General features: G+C 40.8%; 1 protein-coding gene and 1 long non-coding RNA gene across 3 annotated transcripts; one reads left to right on the top strand and one right to left on the bottom strand.

Moving 5' to 3' along the window:
- Positions 1–3,310: 3,310 nt before the first annotated feature.
- LOC135676463 (uncharacterized) lies at positions 3,311–5,796 on the bottom strand. The gene is made up of 2 exons (XR_010514308.1): positions 5,631–5,796; positions 3,311–4,704 (listed from the first exon to the last, which is right to left on the bottom strand). It is a non-coding gene; the product is annotated as an uncharacterized LOC135676463 (long non-coding RNA).
- A 975-nt stretch (positions 5,797–6,771) lies between these two features.
- On the top strand, positions 6,772–9,394 carry LOC135584247 (protein CHROMOSOME TRANSMISSION FIDELITY 7-like). 2 transcript variants are annotated; one of them, XR_010514742.1, is made up of 8 exons: positions 6,772–6,885; positions 6,962–7,226; positions 7,315–7,413; positions 7,516–7,590; positions 7,670–8,043; positions 8,348–8,487; positions 9,076–9,183; positions 9,284–9,394. XR_010514742.1 is itself a non-coding variant. In XM_065190106.1 (6 exons), exons 1-6 carry the CDS (start codon positions 6,836–6,838, stop codon positions 8,481–8,483), a joined length of 999 nt encoding a protein of 332 aa, XP_065046178.1. In that variant the 5' UTR covers positions 6,772–6,835; the 3' UTR covers positions 8,484–8,806. The 2 variants fall into 2 exon arrangements, 1 of the variants encoding a protein (XP_065046178.1); XM_065190106.1 differs by lacking the exons at positions 9,076–9,183; positions 9,284–9,394 and having other exon boundaries at positions 8,348–8,806.
- The last annotated feature ends 351 nt before the right edge of the window (positions 9,395–9,745 follow it).

Consider the following 9,745-nt stretch of genomic DNA (forward strand, 5'->3'; position numbering starts at 1 on the left):
GCTGAGAGGTAATGTACTGCAATAATTCAGCGGAAAAGTGGTGGGCGTGGGCCATTTCCGATGGCTGGCCGTGGCACTTTGAGGAGTTGAAGGACCGGAGAAAAGGCCAGCGTTGCGGATTTGGAGGTCCCGACGACGACAGTGGAATACTGTTCTTCGTGATCAGAGTTAAGGTTGGGACAAAGGCTTCGAGAGGGGGGGGGGGGGGGGGTCTACAGAGCACATGCTCATGGTGGACTTGCAGGACTCTTTGTCTGCCCTGCAAACTTGATGCGCACATTCCCATGCATTAATGACGCAGTACAGACGTGTGGTGTGGGATTGCCACTCTATGCTCTCTTGACAGGAACGCCTACTCCCAATTCTCTTCCATCACAGTGAGGGAGTCCTGCCCTTGCATTCACATCTTTCACTTTCCAAACAACCACATGAGATGACAGGATGGTGGATCCATCTGATGAATCGAACGGCAGAATCGACAAGGGTCGAAGACGGTGATCCTGCGCTTGCATTCACGTCTTTCACTTTCCAAACAACCACATGAGATGACAAGATGGATCCATCTGATGAATCGAACGGCAGAATCGACAAGGGTCGAAGACGGTGATCATTACAGCCGGAAGGGTTCGGAGCCGAGGTTTGATATTCTCTGATTAGCCCAAGAGTTTTGCTTGTGGGTCGGCCCAAGTGTTTTCTTGGCGCACACTAATTAAAGGGCGCATATAAGGTTAATTTTAATGTTTGGTAGGGACATGCATATAATATTCCTGGAACATGCCCGATATATGTCTTGGTATACGCATCGTTTAAATGGGTATATTATACGCGTGTACGTATTCAATGAGTTATGGATTTGTGATCAGCCGAGACAGTTATTGGGAGGAACTTACGGGAAGCTTCTAGATCTGGTCATCTATCGATGATAGGGTATAAAAGGCGCCAGCAGCCAGTGCAAGGACGCTCCTGCCCTCCTCCGCTCCTTGGGGTTTCCACCCCTTCCCCTTCCTTACCTTTGCTCGGCGATCGGTGCAAATGCTCATCAGGCGCCTCTCTCTCTCTCTCTCTCTCCTTTGACAGGACTGGCCTCTCCCCGGCGAAGCTGTCGTCTACCTAGTTTAACCGGTAGCGGGACGCCGTGGCGCAGAGATCCGTCTTTTCAGTTACGCCCTCGACGTCCCTCCCGGCAATGCGACCGGCGGAGCGCCCGAACCGGTAGAGGTGTCGTTCTTGAATCTTGAAACCTGGAGTAGTTAGAACTCAGGTTTTTGCGTGATTAAGAGAGTTGGCCTTCTTTAGATCTTCGATGTTGCATATTGTATTTTCCGTCATCTGTTTATCTCTTCTTTTCTTTTAGCACGGGTGGATCTTTTGTTTCTTGAATAAATACTTATGAGTTGCATTTGGCAATGGGGTATTGCGTGATTAGATTTGTTTTGAATAAATACTTGAGTTGGGTTTCTCTGCATCTGTGATGCGGTGCACTGATGTTTCATCTGTTTACCTCTTCCGCGGTTTTCTCCGGATTTCGGATGTTTCCTATTGTGTTTTCTTCATGTATTCTTCTCTTCCTCTCTCCTCAGCACTGATGGAACTTGTATTTCTTAAATCTCGAACCCTGTTGCGAAAAACTTCTTGGGCATAAATACTTAGAATTGTTAAAATATAATTAAAATTTTATGAAAATCGATTTAGTGAACTCTGTTGTTAGTGTTTGGATAAATTTTAGTTTGATAATTTGCAGCTGCAAATGTTGAAGTTAGCAGCAACAAAGAGAAGGGAATTATAGATGATAAAGTTGTAGATTCATTTGAAGTTGGTTCTCTTTATAAAGCTTCAGCTGAAAATAATTCTTCATCTGATATACTAATTTTGTTCTTCTGCTTGTTGTTCACCTACATTTATCATGCCAACTAGAACAAATTTTCCTACAACTTCCAAAAGAACAAGGAGACAATCAGGCTGGATGAAAGACTATGTGACTGATGTTCTTGAATTTATTGATGAAGTCGAAGATATTCTAATACACTTTGCATAGTTTGTTGATGGTGATCCAATCACTTTTGAAGAGGCATCAAGTGATGAAAAATAGAAAAGGTGATGAAAGAAGAAATTAACTCCATTTAGAAGAATCAAACTTGGGAATTAATTGACTTACCACAAGAGCGTAAACCCATAGGTGAAAAATGAATTTAAAGAATAAATTTAAAGCAAGATAATATTATTGAGAAATATAAGGCCAGACCTCATTGCAAAAAACTTAAAGCAAAATAAAGGAATATATTATGATGAAATATTTGCACCAAAACACTGTGATTAATACTTTCTCTTGCAGCTCAAAATAATTGATCAATTAGATATTAAATCAGCATTTTTACATGGTGAATTAAAAAAAAATATATACAACAACCATCTGGATTTGTGTTAAATGGTTCTGAAAAGAAAATTTATAAATTAAAGAAGACTTTATATGGTTTAAAGCAAGTACTTCGAGCATGATATAGTTGTATAGATTCATTTTTTTTAAACACATGGATTTGAAAAATGTCCTTATGAGCATATTTTACTTGCAAAACATAAAAGATACAGGTAGGATATTAATTATTTGCTTATATGTGGATGATTTAATCTTTACTGGTAATTATCATGATATGATTCATGAATTTCAAAACTCCATGAATAAAGAATTTGATGTGACTAATTTAGGACTAATGAATTATTTTCTTGGTATTAAAGTTGAACAACAAGATACATGCATTTTCATTTTACAAAAGATATATACCAATAAAATTCTTGATAAATTCAAAATAGACAAAAGTAAGCAAGTTAGTACTCTAGTTGTATGTGGTCTAAAGCTTAGTTATGCTGGAAATGGTAAAAAGATTGATATTACTTATTACAGGTAGATAGTTAGTAGTCTCATGTACTTGACAGTAACATGACCAGATATCATATATGGAGTCAGCTTAATAAGCAGATATATGAAGAATCCAATAGAAGTTCATCTTTAAGCAGTAAAGAGAATCTTGCATTATCTGAATGAGACTCGAGATTTCAGTATTCTTTATGATAAGAGAAAATTCTTATTTGACTGGATTTATTGATAGTGATTATGCAGGAGATATTGCTAGTGGAAAGTACATCTGGATGTATATTCTTTTTGGGATCTGGAGCAATTTCATGATGTTATAAGAAACAACCAATTGTATCACTATCTACAATAAAAGCAGACTATATTGCAATAGCTACATGTGCATCTCAAGTTGTATAGCTCAGAAATCTACCAGAAGAATTCGGATTCAAACAAAATATGTCGACCAAGATTTTTTGTCATAACTCTAACTCTGAAGTTATCCAAGAACCCAGTCAATCGTGATAGAAGCAAATACATTTATGCGATAATCATTTCCTCAAACATCAAGTGAAGAGTAAAGTAATCGAGATGAAATATTACAGAAGTAAAGATTAAGGTGTAGATATATTTACGAAGCCTATGAATACCGATGTATTTGTGTATCTATGAAAGCTAATTTGAGTTACAAAATAAAATTTAAATTAAGAGCGAACTGTCAGGCTATCGCACACCCACAACTATTTCGTTCAACGAACCGTTCAACGCTTTTGTATGCTTGTATAGAGACATGATAGCCTATTTTGCCTTGGTTTTGTATATTTTTACTTATAAAAATACATGTTCGAACATGTTGAAGTGCTGCAATGCAACCGCTCACCGCGCCGAGCCGAACTACCCCAAAATGGCTCCGTTTTCGCTTGCCACGACTTATTTTCTGTAAGCCATAACTGCACACAAAACGTCAGCTATTTTAGCACCCTGGAACCCCCAAGGTGGCACAGGACTAGATGGGGTTTCGGTATATTGTCAGGCATTGAAAAATCTTCATAAGTTCGCACGTTAACTTGACGGGAACTTATCTTCATGCCCGGTGATAAAACATATTTTAGGCATAAGACACGTCACAACCGATACCACACGCTAGGTCAGAATCCATATCAAGGCGTTGCTCGGCACATCTCGTCCCGGGAATCCCGAGATGGCGCCACCCCCAAGACACTCCAGGTCAGAATCCGTACCAAGGCACCGTTCGACACGTCCACCATGCCAACCCGCGTACGACCGACCCTCGTATATTAATAAAGACCTATGGCCGGCATCTGGCCCTAGAGAGAGGCAAAAATCAATTGAATACTCCGTTGACTTGCTCGTTGGAGGGGCCACAATCAGGGATCACCCGACGAGGGCAGTTTTTGTAGGGGAATAACCACCCTGGAGACGGAGAGATGGGGCTCGGCATAAACGGTGCCCGGATCGACACACCGAGGAACGCTAATCAACACCCTACCGTGAGGGCCCGATCGACCTCAGCATCCAGCTCAACTGACATAAGACTCCCGACATCAACCCGCGAACTTGCTTGTTGGAAGGGCCAAAGTCGAGAATCACCCGACGAAGGCCATTTTTATAGGAAAGCGATGCCCCACGCCCTGCGAGCATCTCAACCTGGGAATCGCCATCTAATGTAATTAGACAAGCTGCCAACTACCCCGGAGATGAAGAGATGTGACTCGGCATAAACGGCACTCGGATCGGCACACCGAGGAACGCTGATTAACACCCCACCGTGAGGGTCTGATCGACCTCCGCATCCAGCTCAGCCGATAGAAGACTCCCGACATCGATCCGCAGACCTGGCCATGCTGACTCATCAGCCACAGTATATTTATTCTCTAATATTTCGACGCTAGAAGGAGGACATTAATTGTTTGTCTTCATCTCTCTACTTCTTCTTTTCTCCTAAGCATTTGTGCAACTGTTGTCTCTTGAATGTTGTTGGCATGGCAATTGGGTATTGCATCATTAAATTTATTGGGAATAAGCGTTGTTAGGTTGAACTGATGCCACAGTAAGCTCTGTTTCTTTCTTTTTGATGTATAATTTGGGATCAGTTGAGGCTTTAGGACGTAGTCACAGGGAAGGATGGAGGAGTAGAGTAACTGAGTTCCAGCTCGAAGATGATTCGACAATAGTGGTTTGAGAGGACAATTGTGGGATGTTAGCTTTTCTTTTCTGCCAATAGGATGTTAGGTTTTTGTAATTAATGCATGATTTCTGGATGTAAAACCATAGATAGGATCTCTTTTTTTTTGGTTTGGGTTGGGGGGTGGGGGGGTGGTGGTGGTGGGGGTGTGGGGCGGGGAGGACTGCGTGCGTTGTATCGGAAACATCAATGAATCACAAAAAAAGATATCCTAGTTCATATTTTTTGGATCAGAAATTTTTTTGAGGAAATAAGTTCCTATACGCCATAAATTTCACACAGAGGCCAAATAAGTTCTTACAGAAACACACTATTCGTATGCAAGATCAAGAACAATAAGAGGGGAATAAGGAATAGGAAGAACTATAAGAGAGGAATAAGGATAGGAAACAGGGTTCACCGACGACCATCACATCAGGGAAAGAGGCATCAAAGAAGATCGAGAAATGGGGTATCGATCCCGATCCCCGGTAGAGAGGTTTGACGGAGACGAGACGAAGAAGATTGATCAGAGCACACTCTTTATAAGTAAGAACAAAATCTAAGAGAGAATCAAGAGGAGGCAAAGGTGGTTACCAGCGGTCGCCGTCATCGCGAGAGAAGAAACGCCAAAGACGATCAAGAAACGAAGGATCAACCGGTAAGGCGATGGGATCGACTACTGCTTCTTATGATCTGATCTCTGATGGCGACGACGAACACGACCGTGGTTGTGGAGACGAAGGGAGGAGATGGAGAACGGCGCAAGGCTTTCTACGGAAGAGGAGACATGGCGGTTATATATATACATATATATATATATATATGTATATTTACATATTTATATGTATATATACATGTATATTTATATATGTATATGTATATATATACATGTGTATATATATATATATATGTATATGTATATAGGTTATAAGTTATTGGTTATAGGTTAACGAGAGAGATCCGAAATGGTTTAAACTCGCACGACATATTTTACATACATATCTGTGCCTACCCAATCATCTACCAACCTACCTTGGTCCGTGATTCGTGAGCAAACGCATATCCAGGTGGGGCTCAATAACGACGGCCCAAAAATACTTGAGCACGAAAATCACGAATTTGAGGTTTTGTGAAACCCATTGACGAAAAATAAGCGAATAAATAATTGTTTCGCTTTCTTCACTTTGAAGAACGTCCCCTCAAAACTTTTGAAGGTTTATTTGAAGCATAGTTTGGGACAACACTAATGAATGCTTCCAGGAGGTGTGTCATACCCTTTATATTTATTTACATGTTGCTTTATTACCTGCATAGCTTTGCTACTGATTGGTGTCAATTTACCTGAAATGTTCGAAGAGTTGGAGTATGGTGTAAGATTGCACTCCGGCTGTCCTAGCAGTCATGACAGCATGGTCAGTGTATGCTTGAAGCGCACAACTTGGGTACGCAATAGTCTTTGATGCAGCTTATGCGGGTCTAATAATTGCACCATTCTTTTTCTTTTATTATTATTTATATATTTTTAAAAAATAATTTTAACCGGAAATGGCAAAAGAATGTTAAATATAATAAAAAATAAAAAAAGGAATAATAGAACTAAATAAAATATATCATCCGGAGCCGGATTCAATTCCGGATTCCCGATCCGATATCGACGCCGCGAGGGCGGCACGACCGAAACAAAAATAAAAAGGGCGGGAAGCGGCAAAATTTTCGAAATCCCCGAGGGCGAAAAGATAAGGGGACGTCAAACTCGCCATGGCGCCCCTCCCTCCTCATTGCTTGCTCCCGATTCCGAGATGCAGCAGGCCAAGATCAGCGCCTTCTTTAAGCCCTCCCCTGATCGAAGGTATCTGTTCCCTCCGTCTCTGATTCGTCTAATCTTTGCGTGTCGGCGTTCATGTTCGCGAATTCCAATCGAGCAGCGACTGCGATGGCGGGAAGCAAAAGAATCGAGGGGAAGCAGAGGCGAAGGCGTCGAGTGGGCCGGCGACTTCATCGTCCGAGTCCGTCGGCAATGTCCTTAACAAGAAGCGGAGCTACGCGCAGTACCATCTGGAGTTGGGGCAGTCCGACTTCCTTCTCCGCTCCTGCTCCGTCTGCGGAATGATGTACGCCTGCGGGGATGAGGCCGATGAGAAGTTCCACCGGTCCTTCCACAAGAACTACTACGACGGCATCCAATTCAAGGTCCTTCCGGTTTTCAATGCAATTAATCGGGTTGTTTCTACATCCGCTGCTCGTTGTTGTTCTGTAGCGTGTCGAATTTGATTTGCAGGGCTGGCGCGACGAGAGGGTGATCTCGACGACAACTAGTGTTGACGGCGGCCGCATTCTATTGGTGGTTGATGGTGATCCTCCGTCTCACACGCGCAAGGTTACTTATTCTTCTTTTGAGTGCTCGCAAACTGTTTGTTAAAATGATAGAGATAGATTAATCAACATTCCAGCATCCCAAACCCTTTTCCCGTGTTCTCAGGTCCAAGAAGTGCTTAAGACAATGGAGAAGGAGCTTGGGTTTACTGATGGTCACCTTCTCCACAAGCTTTGCAAGGTGATCAATCTACGAAGTAGAAATAAATTATATATGCTGTCAATTTGCTCATGCGTTTGAAGTTTGATGTTGGATGAAGGTTTATCTGTTTATTGCGAATCATCGGATCATTGGCTGCCTTGTCGCCGAACCTATAAAAGCTGCACATAGAGTCATACCGAGTTCTCTCTCTGGCAAATCTTCTAATGGTAACTTTGGGAAGACATCTTCAGGCAAACTGACGCAGAATTTAGAAAGGCAATGCACGAACTTACAATTTGGAGGGTTTAGCTTTAAGAGAGATGTTGCCAGAAGAAGTGGTCTGACAAATAAGACCCGGGTTGATCAATGGGAAACCGGAGCTGTTCTCTGTGAGGAGGAATCTGTGCCTGCTCTCTGTGGCTTTAGGGCCATCTGGGTTGTGCCATCCCAGAGACAGAAGCGGATAGCCTCTCAACTTTTGGATTCTGCAAGGTATTTGTCTGATTGAACTGTGGCCATAACTCAGTCGATATTGTCTAATATAAATGATGTTAATTCCCTTGTAAGATTATATCAAAGCTATTTGAAAATTTTTGGTTAAAGAGTAGACGAATCTTCCACTTATGACATTCATTTTCATGTGTGCATAGACTCAATTTCATATCAACTTTGCTATGACTCCATGGAGTTTCTTTAGTTTGCAACATTCTTCTTGTGATTTATTGGCAGTTTGTTTATAACACGTAACTTGAAATAATGTTTATATGGGCTAATTTTTGCTTCTTATCTGCTACAGGAAGAGTTTCTTGGCAGGTAATATATTAGAGCCTTCGCAGTGTGCATTCTCGCCTCCGACCTCTGCTGGGAGGGCATTGGCATTCAGTTTTTGCTGCAGCAATGCATACCTGATTTATAGGGAGGATGATGTCTGAGGAGGTAACCACTTCGATCTTTGTGCTGATGGATCTTTTTGCTGAATAAAAATATCAGTCAACACTGTTCCACGGAACATATATCAACTAAGCAGAGGAAGAGCAATTTTGTATTCAATTGGAATCAAGCTTGCAATCATGAATGGTTGATATTTGTTTGGAGTTTTCTCTCTGCATGCCAAAATGGTTACTTCCAAGCATATTTACCTAATGGTGGTCATCAAATAGATTTAGTAATCTCATTTTTACTGAGATTAAAAATATAAATGATATCCAAACGCATCCGTCTATTCGTGTATCTCGTGAGGGATGTGAATATAGTTGATTTCGATTCCTTTAATTATTAATGCCTTTGATCCTTTTAAAAAGGCTTCATGGGTATTGATTACGTGGCTACTACCTCATCTTAGTTAATGCTAATGCTCGTGGAAGGCCAAAGAAACGACGCATTGGCTGGCGATGTTTCATCATATTTGGCTGGCTACTACCTCATCTTAGTTGACCCGGTTTCCTTATTTTGCTTTGTTGCTTCATCATAATGCGGCCTTGTTCCCTCCTGTTGATATTTTGATGAACGGTTGGGGTGTTACAGCGGCCAATCCGCCCGGTCCAGGGCCGGTTCGTTCCCTCTGCACGAGCCGGTTCAGCGAGGGAGTGCAGGGGGACGGGTGTGGTCCTTCCACGAATCCTCGAGGACGAAGTAAACATCAAACCTCTTCAGTTAATTTGTCTGATTTATTCTCTTTTTTTCTGCCTAAATATTGGAACATTTCATAAGTGCATTCTCATTTGTGTTGCAGATGTGAAGAGGGGACGAGAACAGCAGGCAACAGGGAATGGAGGAAACATGCAGCAAGAAAATCTAATGTCACATTACTGTTTTATAGAATCATAATCAATATTAGCATATTATGTAGTAAAATTAAATAGAATCATAATCAAATAGAATTTAAGTGAAAATTTTTTTTAATGTGAAGGATAAAAATCACGACATAAATTAGAGATAATCTGTTATAAAAATAATGAATATATAAATTTTAATCTTTGCTCAAAACTTTACTAATAATTTTAAAAGAATAATTGAGATATAAAGATTATGTCATTGTTTATAATATTCAAAATTTTTTAAATAATCACAGTAAGAATCTACTGTAGATCTTATTTGAATGATTAAGAATAGTTTTTTAGTGTTGTTGTTGTTTCTTTTTTTTTCTTTTATATTTTTGCTTTGTTCTTTTTTTTTTTGGAATCATATAGGTGTA

This window comes from Musa acuminata, chromosome BXJ1-6, assembly GCF_036884655.1.
Source record: "Musa acuminata AAA Group cultivar baxijiao chromosome BXJ1-6, Cavendish_Baxijiao_AAA, whole genome shotgun sequence".
NCBI classification, from domain to species: domain Eukaryota; kingdom Viridiplantae; phylum Streptophyta; class Magnoliopsida; order Zingiberales; family Musaceae; genus Musa; species Musa acuminata.

Excerpts from the sequence above, each read along its gene's own strand:
- LOC135584247 (XM_065190106.1), top strand. The coding sequence starts at position 6,836 with ATGCAGCAGGCCAAGATCAGCGCCTTCTTTAAGCCCTCCCCTGATCGA. Across the intron at positions 7,227-7,314 it reads ACGACGGCATCCAATTCAAG|GGCTGGCGCGACGAGAGGGT; the intron begins GTCCTTCCGGTT and ends TTTGATTTGCAG. Across the intron at positions 7,414-7,515 it reads CTCCGTCTCACACGCGCAAG|GTCCAAGAAGTGCTTAAGAC; the intron begins GTTACTTATTCT and ends CCGTGTTCTCAG.